Source organism: Esox lucius, chromosome 22 (genome assembly GCF_011004845.1).
Source record: "Esox lucius isolate fEsoLuc1 chromosome 22, fEsoLuc1.pri, whole genome shotgun sequence".
Lineage (NCBI taxonomy): Eukaryota > Metazoa > Chordata > Actinopteri > Esociformes > Esocidae > Esox > Esox lucius.
The window spans coordinates 23,779,163-23,801,390 of record NC_047590.1 but is presented as its reverse complement, the minus strand read 5'-3'; the positions used below and the strand labels follow the sequence as shown (position 1 = coordinate 23,801,390).

General features: G+C 41.2%; 2 protein-coding genes across 3 annotated transcripts in view; both read right to left on the bottom strand.

Annotated features, from left to right (window-relative positions):
* LOC105007244 (N-chimaerin) overlaps positions 1-11,593 on the bottom strand; it is a 38,349-nt gene extending 26,756 nt beyond the window's left edge. The window contains exons 1-4 of one of the 2 annotated variants that reach the window (XM_010866088.3): positions 11,494-11,593; positions 11,097-11,181; positions 7,965-8,003; positions 7,817-7,872 (exon numbers count right to left, since the gene is read on the bottom strand). In XM_010866088.3, coding sequence (XP_010864390.1) covers positions 7,817-7,872; positions 7,965-8,003; positions 11,097-11,115 — 114 coding nt within the window. In that variant the 5' untranslated portion in view covers positions 11,116-11,181; positions 11,494-11,593. Of the gene's footprint in view, positions 1-7,550; positions 7,600-7,816; positions 7,873-7,964; positions 8,005-11,096; positions 11,182-11,493 lie in introns of those variants that run through there. The other variant, XM_010866089.3, reaches the window with a different exon arrangement.
* A 2,486-nt stretch (positions 11,594-14,079) lies between these two features.
* atp5mc3b (ATP synthase membrane subunit c locus 3b) lies at positions 14,080-17,070 on the bottom strand. The gene is made up of 5 exons (XM_010866090.4): positions 16,982-17,070; positions 16,678-16,765; positions 15,190-15,267; positions 14,537-14,727; positions 14,080-14,374 (listed from the first exon to the last, which is right to left on the bottom strand). The coding sequence occupies exons 2-5, from the start codon at positions 16,714-16,716 to the stop codon at positions 14,260-14,262; spliced, it is 423 nt and encodes a 140-aa protein (XP_010864392.1). The 5' UTR covers positions 16,717-16,765; positions 16,982-17,070; the 3' UTR covers positions 14,080-14,259.
* Positions 17,071-22,228: the final 5,158 nt, after the last annotated feature.

Here is a 22,228-nt window from a genome sequence, read left to right as displayed (position 1 = left end):
AAAAGTAATGGGGGCAGAAAACAACATCCGGATCTTTATATCACTGTTGGGCACCAAGCAACATGGACCAAACTACATGAGGCCTGAGCAGGGCATACCAGAAATATACACACTAGAAACTTTATGTTTTCAGATCAGACAAGACCACCAAGTTGGCACCTTCAATATTATCATTATTTCAACAACCACACGCCCCCTTTTTTTTTAAATGCCTGCACAAGCATACTCAGACACTCAACAAACAACTCCCTAGAAACATGATTTCTAGGAGTTGTTTGATGAAGATAGGCAAAAGAACACAGACACTGGACAGAGAAATATTGTGGGAAAAAAGTGTTATGGACAGACAAATGTGGTGTTCGGATGACAAAGAACATTCATGAGATGCAGACCAAATGAAAGATGCTGGAGGAGAGCTTGACGCCATCTGTCAAGCAGGGTGGAGGCAATGTGATGAGATGATCTGGGTGTGCTTTGGTGGTGGTGAAGTGGGAGATTTGTACAGGGTAAAAGGAATCTTGAAGAAGGAAGGCAATCACTCCATTTTGCCATACCCTGTGAATGGCGCATGACTGGCGACAACGATCCAACGCACAGCTCCAAATAATGCAGTACTATTTAGAGAAGAAGCAGTCAGTTGGTATTCTCGTATTCAGTGGCCAGTTACTGGATCTCAACCCTATTGAGCTGTTGTGGGAGCAGCTTGACCGTATGGCATGTAAGAAGTGCCCATCAAGCCAATCCAACTTGTAAGAGGTGCTTCAGGAAGCATGGGGAGAAATCTCTTCAGATAATCTCAACAGATTGAATGCCAAATGTCTGCAAGGCTGTAATTGCTGCAAATGGAGGATTTTTGGACAAAGTTTGAAAGACAATTATTATATCAATTAAAAATAAATATTTCTAACATTTCAAACTCATTTTATGTATGTTTAAATGGAAAACAAGGTAATTTCTAAGTGACCCCAACCATTTGTACAGTAGTGTATATGCAAAAAGAAGCTAACTATGCCGCGTTTCCACTGGTGCTTTACCCCGGCACCAGGATCACACCGGTGATTTATGCTAATGTTGGCTCCAGACTTTCCTGTTTCCACTATACATTTGGTAGCAAGGACTTAAGGGGCTCAGGTGGGGAGGAGTAAACTATCAACGCAATTTAGTTTTCCGGTTACGAAAAATAAAAGACAATATTTTTCTAGTAGTAAAATAAACGAAACAATAACACCACACTCAGTTTGTTTACAATATGGCTTTTGAACTTGAGTAATAAAACACATTTCTTCCTGAAAATCCTGCGACCGGCTCCTTCTCCACCTACACTCGTAACTGTAAGCCAGTGTATTAATTATTTCGTTTGATAAGTATTTGGTCAAATCTACCTTTAATAGAAGGATTTGGGAGAATTCTGAGGTAATGTTATGTTGCAATAAGGTCTGCAGGCAACGTATCGGTCTCAGCGCTCCATTTTTATATTGAGTCGATGGTATCATACCACCTTCGGTCATTCCAACTCTTTCTGTTGTGGGTCTTTGCTGCCCTGTACTATTGCTTTATTTTCACATCGCCATTTGAACAGAACAACATGCCGCGTTTTCAAACCACGCCACGCGTCAAACCGCAAACCCCGCCCTAAGTCCTAAAGTCCAGGGCTTGGCACCAAGTGAGAGCCAGGGCCACTTGGCCATGCCCTAGTGGCCGATTGACAATGGGCCGTGTCAATGGAAACAGAAAAAAATCACCAGTGTTTGACACCAGTGGAAACGCGGCATTATTATTACTTTGTGTTTATGTATTCGGCCTGATATAGTGACTGGTTGGTTCATGGGTAAAAAGCAGATAAACATAGGATGGGATCCAAGACGTGTTGAAAAATTATGAAAAATGGCAACCCCTAAATACAACACTCCCCAATTTACATTCCAGTGTTACTATTCAGAGTGAATCATTCATCATTAAATTCAATAACCACACCCTAGTCAACTGGCTTTTGAGATTCATGCAGATTAGTTTGTTCCCTCTTAATCTTTGCCAGATCAAGTAGGCTCCCTATATCCTCTGTGGTCTGTCTCTGATGAATCCCTACAAAATATGCCACAAATTATTTAGCGAATCATCCCCTCTGTGCACCCTGTTCTAATAATAAAAGCTATTTTAGGCAGACCAGGCTGAAAACAAGGGTGCGCTATGTATCTGTGGGCTAATGTGTGTGCGCATGTGTAGGGAATTAAACCCAAAATAAACATATGGAAATAAATCAATTCAGCTATTCTTTATAGATATGACCTTGAAAAACATTCTTACACCAGTTTGTTGAACATTTTGGTAATGTCTAAATATCTGTCAAAGTTTCATTTTCTTGTTAGATAAATAAATTCAATGGAAACCGATATAATAAACCAGTATTGCTCATTACCGCTTCTGATGCAAAAGACAGAATTCAGTGACTTACATATTCAACACTTTCTATCAGATGGCAAGCAGGCACAATGAGACATGTTCAGTAATTAGCTTTGAAAATAGAAAGCAATGGAGGTCAAATGACAAATAGACCGGCAATAAGAGCAGATGTGTCCTGTCTAATGGAGCATTGAGAGCACTTAAGGCAAGAGGGAGGCACAGACCCGTGACTGTGTTGCACTGCTTGTTTTGTGGTTGAAATACAAGCTCCAAATGCTACAGGAACAGTTATGCTGAATCATTACAGGGTTTTGCACTACATCTGTTGTACAGTAGAGCTGCGTTTAGTTCAGGGTTTCATTATCAACCTAAATATAATGAGTTTAGTTTACTACTTTGATTTAGAAGTAAATTATGATTTTGAAATGAGGATTTTGTCCTGGGATATACATTTGAGTTATTTAGCAGATGCCCTTATACAGAGCGATTTACAGCAATTGCATACATTTTAAAGGCAAGGCTATACAACCAAGCAATTAAGTACAGAGTTTGTTCTAGTCAATTAATTATCTTCAAAAGTCAGTGCTGGAAAGAAGACCCCAAAAATAATAAAAATGATAAGTAAAGTTTACAAAAGACAACAGAGGCTGTGGAACTATATTAGGTTCCCATATTAAAAGGTAGGTTTTCAGATGTTTCCTGGAAAAAATTATTGTATGAATGTAATCTAAACATAACAAGCACACAACAGAACATTGGTTTATCCGTATAAAGGAAGTTACGTTGAGTCAAAGCACGACATTAATCAGCCAATGTGCATACAGTAATGTGTTGGGTATTCTGGATTGTGATGTCTATAAAGTAGAGGACAGTAGAGAACCGGAAGTTATTAAGAGATCAAATTTGTAAGATCGAGTCTGTAACATCATGAACAATAGACTATAAAATGTTGCAAAAAATACAGGGTAAGCGATCATTATTTCAACACTATATGAACGGCTGAATTTCTTACAAACTGCTAACCTAACCTCCAGGGGAAACTGGTTCCACCATAGAGGTGAAAGTACAGGAAGAGTTTTGAATGTGTGTATCAGGAACTGCCCCAAAAAGGCAGGACAGGCAAGAGCCCAGAAGTGGCTGAACGAAGACCCCCAGTAGGGATGTAATGTTTAAGCATTGCCTGAATGTGTGGAAGAGAAACTCCTCTTGTTGCTCTACAGGCAAGCAACATACAAATACGAACTCCTACTGGAAGACAGTGTGCGAAGAAGAGGGGTGACATTGGGATAACTTGGAAAGTTTGAACACTGCTTTCAGACTCAGTTTCATGGATTTTATGGCACACACTGGGAACACGACCAGACGAGAGCCTGGATAAGTACCTGTACTTCTTCCAGTGTGAGGTCAATTTGTACTCTACAAATGTTGTAGGGCATGGACTGGCAGGAACAAAACACTGCCTTGATGTTAGCAGAGAACGACAGTGTTATCTAGGGTTACATAAAGGTTCTTTGCACTTTGAGAGGGAAGACAGTATGAAATTCTAAACCTTGATGGACATGTCCAAGATGGACATGTCCTGGAGTGGACAGGCCTTCCCACGAAAGAAGAGCTACTCAGTCATGGCATCCTAGAAAAGATTTCAGCCAGGCACGCTTTCATGCGTGTTGTAACCTAGGTGTCGAAATGGGGGGAGGAAAAAATGCTGAGTGTCATCTGAATAGCAATGATAGAAAAGACCATATGAGGATATGACAAAGGTGTATAGAGAAAAGAGGAGAGGGCCTAGAACCGAGCCTTGTAGCTCCTGGTAGGAGAAGCCTGCCAGGTATGAAGCAATCCAAGAGTGTGCAGAACCTGAAAAGCCCAGATCCAATGGTGAAATGTAAAATGTGATGTTTCACAGTGTCGAAGAAAGGAGATAGATCTAGGTTGATCAGAACTTACCCTCAAATTTGGCATGTGAGCATAAGTGAATGAGGAAAAGATATCAAACTTATTTAGTAAGCGGTTGACAAAGTCATAGAAAGATAAGGAAGATGGCCTAGGATTAGAGGAAGAATCGTGTCATTTTGGGTGATAGAAAGTGGCTTTAGCAGTAGATGGAAAAATAAGTTAGTGAGGAGCGATGTGTCATTCTCAAGATTTGTTTTCCTCCAATTTTGCTCAGATGCCTGAAGCCCACTCCTGTGAGCACATAGTCAATCATTCAGCCACGAAGCAGGAGGGGGAAACCGAGTTGGCCTAGAATAAAGGGATCAGTGAGAGTCGTTGGACTTGGAAAGCAAGGACTTAGAAGATTGCTGAGATGATAGGATAGAGGAGAGAGCAGTTGGGGAGAGAGAAGTGTTACAGAGGCATAAGACATGATTGGGACATGATAGGGCTGGAGGAGAACCAAAAAAGTGTCCAGGCAAAGCGAGTGGGGAAGTGGTGTGATTGGTCAACTGTCATGATTACATTACTAGATACTGACATTAGATGAAGTGCATTGCCTGCTTTGGGAGTCAAGGTTGATTGCGTAAGGTTGGAGTAAAAAGAAGAAAGGACTGGAAAGAAAGAACTGGTAAGAAAATTATCAAAGGCAGATGTTGGTCAAATTGACAGCATGGAATCCAAAAGAGGAAATCAGTAGGTGAGCAGGAGGGAAGAGAAACTCCTTTTGATGAAAGAAATGCAGGAATGTAATAAATTAGTATTTATTTTACCCCCTTTTCTTCCATTCCACAAATGTGTCATATCCAATTATATCGACAACCCCAGGGGTTTTCCTGGCTGAAAATTGGTCAAAGGTGGTACCCCAACCCCCGCTACCCCACACTCTACCTGACACCCCTTTGTGATATACACTCACCTAAAGGATTATTAGGAACACCTGTTCAATTTCTCATTAATGCAATTATCTAATCAACCAATCACATGGCAGTTGCTTCAATGCATTTAGGGGTGTGGTCCTGGTCAAGACAATCTCCTGAACTCCAAACTGAATGTCAGAATGGGAAAGAAAGGTGATTTAAGCAATTTTGAGCGTGGCATGGTTGTTCGTGCCAGACGGGCCGGTGTGAGTATTTCACAATCTGCTCAGTTACTGGGATTTTCACGCACAACCATTTCTAGGGTTTACAAAGAATGGTGTGAAAATGGAAAAACATCCAGTATGCGGCAGTCCTGTGGGCGAAAATGCCTTGCTGATGCTAGAGGTCAGAGGAGAATGGGCCGACTGATTCAAGCTGATAGAAGAGCAACTTTGACTGAAATAACCACTCGTTACAACCGAGGTTTGCAGCAAAGCATTTGTGAAGCCACAACACGCACAACCTTGAGGCGGATGGGCTACAACAGCAGAAGACCCCACCGGGTACCACTCATCTCCACTACAAATAGGAAAAAGAGGCTACAATTTGCACGAGCTCACCAAAATTGGACAGTTGAAGACTGGAAGAATGTTGCCTGGTCTGATGAGTCTCGATTTCTGTTGAGACATTCAGATGGTAGAGTCAGAATTTGGCGTAAACAAAATGAGAACATGGATCCATCATCCCTTGTTACCACTGTGCAGGCTGCTGGTGGTGGTGTAATGGTGTGGGGGATGTTTTCTTGGCACACTTTAGGCCCCTTAGTGCCAATTGGACATCGTTTAAATGCCATGGCCTACCTGAGCATTGTTTCTGACCATGTCCATCCCTTTATGACCACCATGTACCCATCTTCTGATGGCTACTTCCAGCAGAATAATGCACCATGTCACAAAGCTCGAATCATTTCAAATTGGTTTCTTGAACATGACAATGATTTCACTGTACTGAAATGGCCCCCACAGTCACCAGATCTCAACCCAATAGAGCATCTTTGGGATGTGGTGGAACGGGAGCTTCGTGCCCTGGATGTGCATCCCACAAATCTCCATCAACTGCAAGATGCTATCCTATCAATATGGGCCAACATTTCTAAAGAATGCTTTCAGCACCTTGTTGAATCAATGCCACGTAGAATTAACGCAGTTCTGAAGGTGAAAGGGGGTCAAACACAGTATTAGTATGGTGTTCCTAATAATCCTTTAGGTGAGTGTACTTTATATAATATCTGGCAACTTGAAAAAGAAAACTAATATAGTGTTAAATCTGCCCTCAATGTCCTCCCTAATATAATAACAACCAAAAAACAAGCAATAAATCTATCTTGATGCCACATCATTTAACCCCCTCTCAACTTCCTTCAGCTGTAGGCTATTTGGCTATGCTGCTTGCGTTCATCCAGCGTCTTTATGTTCATATATTTATATTGTTAGCGACTTAAATATGTTAATTGTATATTTTTACACTGTATATTGCATACAAAATGTTGTTAGGAACAGTAACCAACATACCCGAATCTAATCGTCTTTTCACCTGTCCCCTTTGTCTCACGAACTGTATTGAAAAAAAATCTGACGTCATCTGAAACAGTAACAAACGTTATGCGGATTGGATGCAGTTTAGGCCTTAAGTTTTATTTAAATATTTTGACATGCTTGAGTGTAAAAGAAAACTAGGATCCACTTGTTTTTCCGACGATACTCATCTCCGCGATGGCAGGACCGGTAAGGTCCTGTATGCAAAGTTGACAGATCATTGACAGTAAACATTTTCTGCAGTATATCGCTGGTAGGCTGTTTAGTGTATGTATGTAAAATTATGCTTTTCCATGCAGACACACAGAGGCGGTTCAAAATTTTGGGAACGCGGCTGCCTTTGAGTTTTATATGCAGGAAAATCTCAGAACCCTATCTCATCAGAATAACTCTCAACAGAAAAGACATAAAGGCATCTGTGCTGAGCCTCGCTGCCTTTTTCAACACCTCCGTTCCAACCAGGAAGTAATGTGGGTCAACATCTGTGAGGGCATACAAACGTGACTGACAACCTCAGTTAGATATGCATGAATCCGATCTGCTAGAGTGATGAAATCTAGAAAAGTCTGTTGACTATCCCAGGTAATGCTTGAACGAAGTCTGTGGTGGTGACCACAATACCAGTATCTGCTCTTCCCTTCACTCTAACCATTCAAATCCCAGTCAGAAAATGTCTTGGATCAGGGGCTACCAAGCGCGTGGTCGTAAAATAAGCCTAAAATAAAATGTTCAGGCTGCTGTTGGGAACAGGACCACTTACTGGAGCAGGTGGACGTCAAATTTGGGAGTGGTGGTTGCGGTATTAGAATCTGTGGCATAACAAATTAATCCAGTGAAGACCAAGGCAATATTGTATGTGTGTGTTTAAGAAAGACATTTTTGGTTCATATTAAATAAATATTTTATGAAAGATTTAGTTGAAAAATGTCTTAGGATAAAGTTTAGAATATGAATACCGCAAACAAATTGAACTATTTTCAAGTGGCCAAGTTGCCTCAATTTCGAGTCTTTATTCGCTTTGCTTACCTCACAGGTACAGGTTAGTCGCCGAGGATGGGGTGCCTCCTGCTGGAGCTGATACACTGGTACAAAAAAAATATATAGTACACAGTAAAACATCACCTTTATAGTGCTCCCCACAATATTTTGGTCATGTGGACATATTTATACTCACAGTAAGATTTCCACACTGGCGGCCTGTATTCATCATGGTCTGTGGAAAGAACATAACATCAAATCTTAAAAATAAAACTCACTAGATAAACAAAACTATTTGTTTCCTGATGTGCTGTGCCACTCAGTGGCTTTTGTGTCGCACTACACTTAGTGTGTTGATTAAACCACACCAATGTCATTTGCTACATCTACAGCAAGTGAACATAGTTAACAACAAATACAAAATATTCATGGTAGAATTATTACATTAGTATATACTATTATACTTATATATAATAAATATATATACTAATGTAATAATTTGTACATATTATTACATTAGTGGGCCCCCACCATGTTTTATGCTTTTGAGAATTATATATAGGCTACTCATCTCAGGCTAGATCAATGTTTGCCAGTTCTGGTCCTTAGGTATAAAAATTGAAGAGTTTTGTTTTCCCCCCAGCACTCACACACTCACATTCAACGCAGTGTTAAATTTGGCAAACTTTGTCACGTTTTTTAATTTCAATAATGATCTAGTTATTTTCAAAATGATGAAATCATTTTAGACAACAAATTGCCCAAAAAAACTTTTTTGAGAAATTATTTAAGGGAAGCTTTAAGTAATTCTGACATTATGGTGCCAAGGCAATAACACAGCTTAGTAACAACTGGGCACAAGCAATATCTGGGCTTGGTAGCTGTGCTCTAGTCCTAATCATGGCACATCCAGCTGAAGGTGGACCAAAGGTAAAGCATAAATTGTTTTGTTTGCCTTATATTCAGTGTCTAACTTGTGAAACACAAGCAGTTATGCTCTCCTTAAATACATGTCTTAGCCACTTAGCAGTGACGAAGCATAAATATAGAAAATAAGCAGAACATATTTGATGAAATGGTTACTCTGTCTAAGGCAACTCACATTTACAGTACTGTGCAAAGGTCTACAGCACCTGAAAGTTGAACTAAGGCCATTTATTTTGGGAGTAAGTGCTTTAATAATAAAAATACATTAAAAAAGAAATACTCACACACACACACACACACAGATTATATACATTTATTAATAGAATTTATATTATTATATATTATAATTATCATTTCAGGTGCCTTAGACTTTTTCACAGTACTGCATATTATAAAATTAGTTATAAAAAGATTTTGGATGCTCGATGTTGCTGTGTTGATAACAGAGTTGCTCATCACAATCCCTTGTAATGCATATTAACAATTCCATTGTTATGGTCAAATATCCAGTGTCTTGAAATAATTTTCCCATGCCAGTAGGCTAGCATTTGGTTTGCAACCATTGGAGTTTGCCTAAATGTTGCTTTGGGCACTAATTACATTGCTGGTACAACCAGGAAGTCAGCTGAGAAAAACATAGTTAAAGGAGAACGCTCCTACCACTAACAACCCCAGCTAGCTTGCAGGCACCTGACTCACCACAATGAGTATCTACAGTGAAGCATATAGGCAACCTCTTTATATATGAAATAGCCTAATAAGGGACCTATAACATCAGATCCCTCTAACCTATTTTTCTTACAAATTTCCTTTTTATTTTTTCAGGTTTTTGATTTTCCAAGAATTTAATATTGAAACTTTAAAAAAATAAAAAACACTTAAATCCCAAGTAATTTGCATCATTGCTAACGGCAGTGGTATTCTCAAGTCTTCAGAAAAGTTAAGAAAAACACATATTTTAAACTGTTTATCTCCCCAATTTCATGATATCCAATTTGTGACTGAGGGACTGCTTCATCAAAGAAACTCCGGACTGTCGACGGGTCTTCAGAAAAACATCACACAGCTTGCTCAATTTGGAGGTTTAGTTAAAAATTTACCTTTCACATTGATTGAGTTCACAGGCACCCAAGCAATATTAATTTTCTAACACTCCAAACCCAGATGGTGCAGACCAATTCCACCACCTCGTGAGGGACCTCTGGAACAGTCCACAAGCAGGATTCATACCCTGGTCTAGCAATGACACTGCTAAATGTAAGACAGTGTGATTACCGCTGCACCATTTTGGGACCAGCCCAAATAATATATAATTTACTGGTGTATTTAGATAATATCTTATGATCAGCTTGGGTAAATTAATAAATGTTTTAATATTTAATATTACATTTAGCCTATTATGTTTTAAACAATTTGTTTTATGCTGTTAAATTTAATTTGTGTTTCAGGATTCTGTTGTACAGGGTCATGGGTTGTACAGGGTCGTAAATCGCAAACCTAGGAATTATGATTATTTATTAACACTATATTTCCATAACAAAGTTGGAAGTTAAATATCAGAGGATAAATCTCAGGTTTTCGTCACTGACTACGTACCACTTTTTTATACCTAACATTGCCGGTACCATAGCAGCAGAACATTCAGTTTGGGTTGTCACTGTGCACGTAAATGATTATTAGACTACCTTTATAGAGAACTATTAAAAATAATGACTTTCAACCAGGCAATGACATGGCTGAACTGACCTTTTAATTGCACTACAGAGGACTTCAGACTGTGGTTTCAACCACACCCCAGACACTGAAACGGCTAACATATCTATCAGAAGCACAAAGCTTCCTGTCTCACTCTCCGCAGCCATCCTGGATCCAACAAAAAATGCACTCCATTTCCTTTTCTAAACCTGCACACTAACTACCATCTTGTTCTTGTTTTTTTTTTTATTTCTCCACTTAATTGCACTAAGTGATAGACAGCATTGTCAGTGCCTACCTCAAAAGTTATTGTGAATGTTACTACAATCCAATTGCAAATGTTTTACCCACAAACGTTTTGAAAAGGCCCACACATTTTCCACTCCAATCATCTCTCATTCAACACCTTGTTTTGCCATCTTGTGATGAAATTATATTTACATAGCCTCAAAGGCAGGCTATAATTCGTGAATCTTAACAACTAATCTAATGTAATGACTAAACAGCTAGATAGCAAGGCAACACTGCATAAACGGCGCCACAGACCACTCCCGACAAGGCCGAAACGCTAAAGGACAAAAACTGACCCCTGTCCTTTAATATAACAAGTGACATAATGCATTACTGAACTATTAGGCGGCAGACTTTAGAGGTTGGATGAGCAATATGGCTATCACACAGACAGAGAACCGTTACATTAACTTACCAAACACATTTAGAGCCATTCTTGCTGCGTTAACATTACTGGTACACAATAACGTGTTATTACAGCTTTCTCCTCCGCTAGAAAGCTAAGGGGAAGACAGTGAATTCATATTAGTCTGCGAGAAAATATTCGGCAGCTGAGCAAAATGTGTATAACTGTGTATCACAACGCATCTACAGTCTTACAAACAGAGCCAGGCCAGCTAGCTCGCGTTAACGTTAGCTCAAGAAATTAACACTGCCCACTGACTTGATCGTGACAAAAATACAAAGGATGGCAACAGGCGTGGACGTAAATATACATTGAATTACAATAGGGATACAGCCAGGACGTGATCTGTCCGGTTGCATATTCAAGAATACAGCCAATATCATTGAGGCAAACAAATTGTACTTACAGCACATCACCATATTCATCTATAACGAAGTCGCCATCTTGCCTCACGTGACTTTCAGCCTCATCTTCACAAGGAACGTCTAGCATCTCTAGAGCCGCAATGTTACCATGGTTTCCATATGACGCTGATGTCAGATGGGTGCGCGTTCCTCTGCTCCTACGATTGTGACGTCCGCGCCTGGGTAGGTATTTTAAATATCAGCAAACCTCAAAGTTGCTTTAGACCCTTATATACAGACCAGTGGCCAGGAATGCTGGCCCTCCTGCCCGCACCAATGGCCCCGTGAATCATAAAAAATTTTCCCGCGTTAGCGCGTTTATGCTATTATGTGCCTAAACCTCAACTTTTCATAGATTTTTAGAATATTAGCTATTTTGTGGTTTATCTACTGGAAACTGCCAAGCCCAGTCACTTTGTGAATTGTACATTTTTCATAGGATGAGGTAATTCAAATATCTGATTAGATGAGCTGTTTTTTAGTTGCAGATAAAAACAAAAGTTCATAATTACTGCATATTCAGACATAGTGCAACCAATGTTTGAGATCAATACATAGAATTCTACAACTTCTTGCAGCTCTAGTGAATCAACTTCTCAAATGGTGTTTCTAATCAACTCTGTCTTATAGAGAAGGAATATGATAAACAGGAGGATACCCAGATAAAGACCAGTTCTTGTCACAGATTCCCTACCCCAATCCTAGACTTAATAACTAGAAATTCAAAACTGACCAAATATCAGAATCTAGGTGCAGATTCACCATAGTAAACCAAAAGAGCTAAAATTGTTTTACAAAGTACACGTTCATGGAAAACCAATAGCTCAAGAGATTATATATGATTCATTGCAATAAAAAACATGATAAACTGAAGAACATTTTAATTTACTGAAACCCACCAAGGACTGCAACCAATATGCAGTTGTTAACATGTTAACTTTTAAAAATAGACTTCGATCCTAGAATTGAGCTCCTAGGCACACAAAAACAATGTAAAAAAAAAAAGGAATATCCACCAGAAATAGTCAGAATATGCAGTTGTGCTCAAAATGTTGCATATGCTTAGAGAATTGGTAATATATGTGCCATTTGTGAAGAAAACATGAGTGAGCAGGCACGACACGTATTTTATTTCCTATGGGATTCATATTCAACTGTAGGTTATAACAGAAATACAATAAAAAATTAACTGACCCCTGTTCAAAAGTCTGCATACTAGAGTCAGTATTAGTTCTTAATACTGTGTATTGCCCCCTTTAGCATCAATGACAGCATGCAGCATTTTGTAATAGTTTATTGCAGGTGGTATAGCTGCCCATTCATCTTGGCAAAATGCATCCAGGTCATGCAAAGTCTTTGGTGGTCTTGTATGCACATTTTAGATCTCCCTAGAGTGACTTGATGATATTAAGGTCAGAACCTCCACCTTGGTATTCTGTTCACTGTAGGCCATGTTGGCCCCTCTTCAAACATAGCGCTTATGGTTGTGACCATAAAACTCTATTTTGGTCTCGTTACTTCAAATTAGTGTCCCAGAAGCTGTGAGGCGTGTTGATGTGTTGTAGGGCATATTGTAACCAGGCTTTTTTGTGGCCTTGGCGCAGTAAAGACTTCTTACAGGCAACTCGACCAATGCAGCAAAATTATTTTTTATGTTTTGTGCTCCTTGAAACAACCATACTCTTTTTCCAGAGGTTACCTGAGGGTTTTACCTTTATATCCCAAACAATTCTTCTGGCAGTTTTGGCTGAAATCTTTCTTGGTCTACCTGACCTGGGCTTGGTTTCAAGAGATCCCCAAAATGTCCACTTCTAAATAAGTGATTGAACAAAACTGACAGACATCTGCAAGGCTTTGGATATCTTTTTATATCCTTTTCCATCTTTATAAAAGTTCCATTACACAGGTCTTTTGACCGTTATTTTCTGCTACCCATGGCTCAGTATCTAGCTCAGTGATACCAATGCTCAGTGCATCCACGTGAGAGCTAACAAACTCATTGACTATTTATACACAGACACTAATTGCAATTTAAAAAGCCACAGGTGTGGGAAATTCACCTTTATTGCCATTTTCATCTATGTGTGTCACCTTCTGTGTCTGTAACAAGGCCAAACATTCAAGGATATGTACATCTTTGATTAGGGCCATTTGGGTGATTTCGGTTTATTTAAAATGGAGCCAAACAACTGTGATATATGGCTTCAAATAATAACTATCCTTAAATGTTTTTTTGCATGATCAGGCATATTTTCAAAATCAAATGCCAAAATTTCTGCAGAGTATGCAAAACCTTTGAGCACAACAGTAAACAATTATTTTCGGCTTACTATAACCCAGCTTCTGAAGGTTGTGCCCAGTTTTTGTCTATCCTAAACAAATCCTAATGCATAAATTGGTTTGAATGTGGAGAGGCTCCAACACTGATCCCAGTGTGAGAGTCCACATCTCTAACCACTACGCTATTTAACAAGGGGTAGCCAGTCAGTCACTCAGTAAGAGACATCTGCTCTTCTTGGCCGGCTCCGCTTATGCAGTCCAGCAAGTGTTAATTTGAAAGTTTTGAAAAGAACACTACACAAGTCCCATACAGTTGAAGTAGTGAAACATGTATTTTACTTGTGTAATAGGTTACATTATTACAATACACGCTTTCAACAAAAACTTGGAAAATGTACATCATGACATCGATACAGAACAATTTTGCTAGCCAGAGTAAAATAGGTCATCACAGCTATAGATTCAGAATGAATCTACAGCGGACATATTTACATGGCGAACAGGATCAGGAAAGCAACCATCAAGCAGAAAAGTCCCATGGCTTCAGACAGGGCAAATCCCAGGATAGCATAAGAGAACAGCTGCTGCTTTAGGGAGGGGTTTCTGGGGAAGAAGAAAATGCTTTAGTTCCACAAATCAAATAAACAGGCATCCATTACAATTGTCAACTTTCACAAACTTTCTTCAAATACAGTAAAATAAAATTGTATTTGCATAGTTGATGGCCTAAAACAGGGCACGTTAACTACTAATGGAAATATTTACCTTGCATAACCGATGATAAGGCTGCCGAACACAGTCCCGATTCCAGCACCAGAACCAGCCACACCAACTGTGGCAGCTCCGGCACCGATGAACTTGGCTGCTGTGTCAATGTCTCTGCTTACAGCACCAGTCTGGAAACCTCGAAGTGCTACCTGGGAAAAATTGCTCTGTGGCAGAAGGGCAGTGCTAGCCTAGGTAGGTAACAAATATAAGATCAGTAAAATAATAAATTTACCAATAAAACAGTCTGAACATTATCTTTAAAGATTTAAAACTATGCTAGATAGATCACCAAATTGTCACTGAGGGACCCATTGTCACTTGGAAGAGACCTGAGGGTAAGTAATGTAAATCTTATCACACTTAAAGCTCATCAAGGAAGTACCTGTTGCATATGCACTGGCAACACTGTCCAACAATCTATTCTGCCAAAACCAGCTAGTGGAGAGAATTTCCTCCAGCCTGAGAGCCAGGGCACTGCCAGTACGCCGCAGTCTGGATATAATCCTGGCTACGATATACTATATGGCTGACTTCATTTCTATCCAGAACATTTTAGCTAAAAGAAATACTTATAGACTTAAAGGCAAGATGCAAGATTACATCTCTGGGGGTACAGGGACAGATGGGTAAAAGAGCAGGTAGACACTCACCTCCACTGTTTTGACATCTGGCCGGGAAAGCACAGATGCAGAGAGAGGTCTGCATAAAGCCCGGGATCCAGCACGGATCTGTATACAGAAAAACAGTGACAAGAGTGAACATTTATATTACCTTGATTACAAACAAAAAATATTAACCAAGTCAAATAAGGACATTGATTATCATGAGCACATCACTGAAAACAAACAAAATGTGGACGGTAGGGCTGTCGATCGCATCAGAATATTAGGATTTACCCCTGACTTACTGCACCCATCCTACAATCCTCATTCACTCTAAGGCTTTAGGCGTTTATTCTACTGCTGCTGACATTCAGTTAATTACTGTCTCAGAGTGTGGAACCTGTTGTTCGGGTCAGCCCAGCGTTTTGGAAGTTGACATTAACGCAGCTGGGACGGCATCAATGAAACATGCACAAAAGGACCATACAGGTACTTAGTACAACAGCATGAGTCTTGATTGAATTGTGCAGGTTGAAACAGTAGCGGAAAACCCATCTACATCTTAGTCTGGTGACATCTCTGTAACAGAATTTTTGTTTCTGGGCAGTGGATTGTTCATAGAAAATACAGCCTCATCAGTTTGGAAAGAATCGCCAATAATGTAATGGGGGTACTTAGCTATCATGCAATAATACCCAATGGAGCATGGTACATCAATGTCAAGTTTGAATCCCTTCTAACAAAATACACATTTTCCACAGCCCCATTGTAAATAGGAAACGAGTTGTACTTGGCACGGAAAAAGTAGATTTAGTATTTGTCAAAAACAAATATAGAAAGTACATTTGTTAAATGGCAGGCCAACCAAGATTGTGGGGCAATGATTGAACTCCAGGTACGCAATTACTCTTAAGACATTGACCTTTGAGATAGACAAGACCCCCTCCCAAAAAAGCCTGAAAATTGAATTTGTACGTACAACACGAGAAGTATGAAAGAATCCAGCCTACAATTATAGAACTTAATCTGCCAGTCAACTATCGTACGAAAGTAATTTCACTTGTCAAACTCGGAGGGTATTATCGGATGACATGAATACCAGGGCCCAAAGGATACAAACGTGAAACTGACTAAGCTGTGCACGACTAGGTTTAACATAAATCTACATAGCCAAATAAAGCCTCATGTAGTTTTAAGAATGTAGTCTTCGATGTTTTAAATTATTACTTGACCTTGAATTGCAAAGTTCGTTAGCTAAGCTAGTTAGCATCTAACGTTAGCATACAATCAGCCAATTTAGGAGACGAGTCATTTTAAGATTAGGAAGAAAACTCGATTACATAGAATTGAAATAGGCAATTTAAAAAACGAGGTAGTACTCAGCACGGACCATTGCATGCACCAGAAAGTGAATTTGGAGGCTTCGAAATTATACATTCAGTTCAGCAGGCCCATTTAACTTGAATATTGTTGGTATACTGTACTTATCTAGCATTTGCCATACTACGTAATATTACTATTAGTTACAATACTCACCAGTGACGGCGTAGAGACAAACTTCGCACAGGCGTACATATTTGTTTAATGTGGACTGGTATGATCAACTAGTAACCTGGGTATGTCTCTGAAAATTGAGAACATTAACGTTAGCTAGTAAGGTCAATGAGTGATCACAACACATTCAGAGAAACAAGAAACCCATAACATGCATTATATAAGCAAACTCTCTCCATATAAATAATGTGAGACTGAAGACATAGAATCTACATTTATATAAAAGATGAAAAACGATTGTTAAAATTCTTGAGTCATGCGATTCATTTTCCTCCACTTCCCTTACCGGCTACAGAGGTCGAACCGCTAAAAAACAACTGCGCATGCGCGGCATTAAATCAGCTCCTGAAAACGGGATTTACGACCATTTACGACACAAACGTCATCCCAGCCATAGATATAAAGCATAGAAGCAACATATAGTTCTATCGCAAGGGGTTTAAGAGACATGACAATTTGTAAAGGGAAGAAGTCAAATATAATTTTTTTGCAGGAAACACATTCTAAGGTTGATGATGTTGTATTTTGGTCTAAAAAATGGGGAGACGAAGCTTACTTTAGCCATGGCACTTCAAGGTCAGCAGGTGTCGCCATCCTCCTAAATAATTTCAAAGGTCATATTGTGTCCCGTATGGCAGATGACTTTGGTCATTGGCTGATTCTTATTATAAACATAGATGGTCTGAAATTCATCTTGGTCAACATTTATGGTTATAATATCAGTAGAGAAAACCGAAACCTACTTGAACAAATTGATTTACATTTAGACAATCTCAAATTAACACACTCAACTGATAACAGAGCAGGAGACAAGGAACATTTTGAATGCATTCCTTAGGTTTACAAGGATTTGAGACAGGGGGGTTCAGTGACACTGTGTCCCTATCCAGCGGAGGCCCTAGACAGGGCCCAAATGTCAGGACCCACATTGCCAAGCATCAACCAAAGGGACACCATCCAACCGCAACCATCCTGAAATGAGGGCCAAGTACTGCCAGCAGAGTTCACCCCAATTGCACAATGGGCGCAACAAAGAGAGTGACTCCATCCCCAAATGGCACTGGAGCGAGGGCTGTCCTTCTCCATGGCCTCACCGAACTCCTCCCAGGCCCGAGTTTTTGCCTCCACAACCACCCGGGCTGCAGTCCGCTTGGCCTGCCAGTACCCTTCAGCTGCCTCAGGAGTCCCACAAGCCAACCAGGCCCGATAGGACTCTTTCTTCAGCTTGACGGCATCCCTTACTTCCGGTGTCCACCACCGGGTTTGGGGATTGCTGCCTCGACAGGCACCGGAGACCTTACGGCCACAGCTCCGAGCGGCCGCTTCGACAATGTAGGTGGAGAACATGGTCCACTCAGACTCAGTGGCCCTCATTTATCAAAAGTGCGTACACCAAACTTCCAGCGTACACCTGGCGTACACCCAAAACCACGGTGACTTTGAGATTTATCAATATGGACGTTGGCGTACGGCACTCTCAAATCCTACGTCAGCTCAGGAGGTGGTGTACGCATGTTTTGAGTTAGTGCGGAAATGCGCAGAAAAAAAAATCCTAACGCACTGACAAACTAAAAGATATGATATATTATGACCCACTGTAAAAAAACAATAACATAATAATTACAAACTTCAGTGTTTATTTTTGTGCAACATAGACTTCAATGTTTAATTTGTGTGACTTTACCAATGCATTTGATTTATATGTATTCCCTCAGATGCGAGCCTGTGCGCTTTACATGACATTTCAGGGTTAGGCCCGGCAGTTGCGCACGGACTGGGTTCAGTAATAAAAGGCTTTTAATGACCAAAATATAATTCAGACTGACAAAATAATAAAAATGACATTCTTCTTCTTTTAAATAATAATAGAAATAATAATAATAATGACATTCTTCTTCTAAATAACAATAAACGTCATTAATAATAAATATCATAAAATAATAAGACGAATACTACAAATTGTCATGCAATTATTAATGTGAATGAATGGTACTCCACATCACATCATCATCTTTTATTACGCTTTTTAAACTGCCAAATAAAACAATTTTCTTTCTTTCTACCTCCCTGGTGATCGTCTCAATCTCCACGTCAGAGAAGTTTCTCTTTTTTACCGTCTTCCGTGTGTCCATGGCGTAAAATGAGGGCGTGGGGGAAGCGGAGACTTGAATATATAGGGGCGTGTTATTCTAATGACGATCGTTTTCAGCCGCGGCATTTATCAAGGGCAGGTATTGCGTACACCTGGATTTTAAAGGTACGCACAGCTTCATAAATCAGGCGGTGAGAGGAGTGTAAGCAAAATCTTACGCCAACATATTCGCCCGTTTCTACGCAATAATGATAAATGAGGGCCAATATCTCCAGCCTCCCTCGAGATCCAGTCGAAGCTCTGCCGGAGGTGGGAGTTAAAGATCTCTCTGACAGGAGACTCGGCCAGACGTTCCCAGCATAACCTTTGTAATGGAAATTTTGAACTAAGGTACATTTGAGAAATGTCTGTCTTTCTATTGACTGGTATGTAAATCTTTACTTTGATTGTGACACACATGTCTGTATAATATCAGAGGATTATTAGGTATTTGGCCCATGTCCTCCTGCCTAGACAAAGAAGGTGTCAGTCCTTTCTGTTCTTTAGGCACATAGGAGAGAGGGATCTGGTATATGTCTTAGGGGTCATTCTTGATTGGTCACAGTAGGTTGTAGGGTTAATCATCTGCCGACCTGGAGGTTGTCTAGATGCTTTAAGTTTCCCTTAAGGGTTGAGAAAGTTAACCACATGAGGGAAGACCCCATGTCCCTTGTGTCAAGCCCAGGACATGTGATAGAACAAAGGGCATGTGTTTGATTGACATGAGACTGATGGGCAACAACTTACCACACCCCTTTTTCAATGTAATAAATACGGATTGTTCATGTATGGAGTTAGAGACTCCTCGGATGATTATGTATGTAAGCATTTGACGCGTCTCTCATATTTGTATAATAGTTAATAAAACTGTTAGTATGTGCCAAGAGAACTTTTTGTCTTTGTGTTCCTTACTCTGAGTGTCGATACATTGTCAATTGCCATCACACCTTACAGTACGCTTGGGTCTGCCGAGTCTGTCCAGCTTCCTCCCCCGCCATCGGATCCAACTCACCACCAAGTGGTGATCGGTTGACAGCTCCGCCCCTCTCTTCAACCGAGTGTCCAAGACATACGGCCGCAGGTCAGATGAAACGACAACAAAGTCGATCATCGACCTACGGCCTAGGGTGTCCTGGTGCCACGTGCACTGATGGACACCCTTATGCTTGAACATGGTGTTCGTTCTGGACAAACTGTGACTAGCACAGAAGTCCAATAACTGAACACCACTCGGGTTCAGATCAGGGGGGCCGTTCCTCCCAATCACGGCCCTCCAGGTGTCACTGTCGTTGCCCACGTGGGCGTTGAAGTCCCCCAGTAGAACGATGGAGTCCCCAGTCGGAGCACTTTCCAGCACCCCTCCCAGAGACTCCAAGAAGGTCGGGTACTCTGCACTGCCGTTCGGCCCGTAGGCACAAACAACAGTGAGAGACCTATCCCCGACCCGTAGGCGCAGGGAAACGACCCTCTCGTTCACCGGGGTAAACTCCAACACATGGCGGCAGAGCTGGGGGCTATAAGCAAACCCACACCAGCCCGCCACCTCTCACCATGGGCAACTCCAGAGTGGTGAAGAGTCCATCCTCTCTCAAGGAGTGTGGTTTCAGAGCCCAAGCTGTGCGTAGAAGTGATCCCGACAATCTCTAGTCAGAAACCTCTAAACCTCACGCACAATCTCAGGCTCCTTCCCCGCCAGCGAGGTGATGTTCCACATCCCTAGAACTAGTTTCCGTGTCCAGGGATCGGGTTGTCGAGGCCCCCGCCTTCGACTGCCGCCCGATCCTCTACGCACCGACCCCTTATGGTCCCTCCTGTGGGTGGTGAGCCCACGGGAAGGTGGCCCCATGTTGCTCCTTCGGGCTGAGCCCGGCCGGACCCCGTGGGGAAAGGCCCGACCACCAGGCGCTCGCATACGAGCCCCAACCCCGGGCCTGGCTCCAGGGTGGGGCCCCGGCTGCGCCATACCGGGCGATGTCACGGTCCTCAAAATGTTTTCCATCATTAAAGGGTTTTTGAACCGCCCAGGACCTGTTTGCCTTGGGAGACCCTTCCAGGGGCATATAGCCCCAGACAACATAGCTCCTAGGGTCACTCGGGTACTCAAACCCCTCCACCACGTTAAGGTGGCATTTCATGGAGAGGGGTTACAGGTGTATATAAGTGAAAAACGATTTTTTTCTTTGCCTGGCAGGCTCTTTCCACTGGTATATCTTCTACTCCAATACGGTTGAGTCACTGGCTTACTGGTGTTAACCCCTGCTGTCCCCAACCCCCATGCAAAGGGAGTGGACTCTGGGTTATACTCGGCCCTGCGACAAAGCTGTGAACCACTGCGACAAAGCTGTTCCAAGCCACTTTCTCCTTACTAGTGAGCTTCTTGGGGAATTGATTGCACTCCAGGATCTTCTTTATCTGTGGTCCAACAAAGACACCGGCTTTAACCTTTGCTTCAGACAGCATAGGGACGAAGTCCATAAGGTGCCCAAAAGCTGCTGACTCCTTATCTAGAGCTCTGATAAATTGTTTCTTAAGGCCCAATTTGATGTGCAGTGGTGGAATCAGAACTTTCCGGGAGTCCACCAGTGGCTCCCACTTGACATTGTTCCTCCCCACAGAGACCTTGTTCCACTGTGGCCAGTCCTGCCTGTGGCTAGTCCTGTGGTAGTAGGGAAACATGGTAAAACCACCTTGGAGACCCATCAGGAATGCCATTCTGAAGTCTCCTATGACCTCCCAGCTGTTCTCATCATACAGTCAGGTCCAGAAAAATTTGGACACTGACACAATTTCCATAATTCTCTGTATTCCACCATATTGGAATTGAAATGAAACAACCAAGATGCAATTGAAGTGCTGACTTTCAGCTTTAATTCAAGAGGTTGAATTAAAGCTGAAAGAAATATCACAAAATACTCCACCTCTTTGCCTTAAGAAAATCCTGGGTTGCTTTTGCAGTATGTTTTGGGTCATTGTCCATCTGTAAAGTGAAGCGTCGTCCAATTAACTTCGCAGAATTTGGCTGCATCTGAGAAGACAATATATCTATATAGACATATACACTCACCTAAAGGATTATTAGGAACACCATACTAATACTGTGTTTGACCCCCTTTCACCTTCAGAACTGCCTTAATTCTATGTTGCATTGATTCAACAAGGTGCTGAAAGCATTCTTTAGAAATGTTGGCCCATATTGATAGGATAGCATCTTGCAGTTGATGGAGATTTGTGGGATGCACATCCAGGGCACGAAGCTCCCGTTCCACCACATCCCAAAGATGCTCTATTGGGTTGAGATCTGGTGACTGTGGGGGCCATTTCAGTACAGTGAAATCATTGTCATGTTCAAGAAACCAATTTGAAATGATTCGAGCTTTGTGACATGGTGCATTATCCTGCTGG

Bases quoted from the DNA above. Each gene is read 5' to 3' on its own strand.
- atp5mc3b (XM_010866090.4), bottom strand. From the start codon at position 16,716: ATGTACGCCTGTGCGAAGTTTGTCTCTACGCCGTCACTG. The intron at 14,728-15,189 runs GTGAGTGTCTAC...TTACCTACCTAG, and splicing joins CAGATGTCAAAACAGTGGAG to GCTAGCACTGCCCTTCTGCC. The intron at 14,375-14,536 runs GTAAATATTTCC...CTTCTTCCCCAG, and splicing joins CTTATCATCGGTTATGCAAG to AAACCCCTCCCTAAAGCAGC.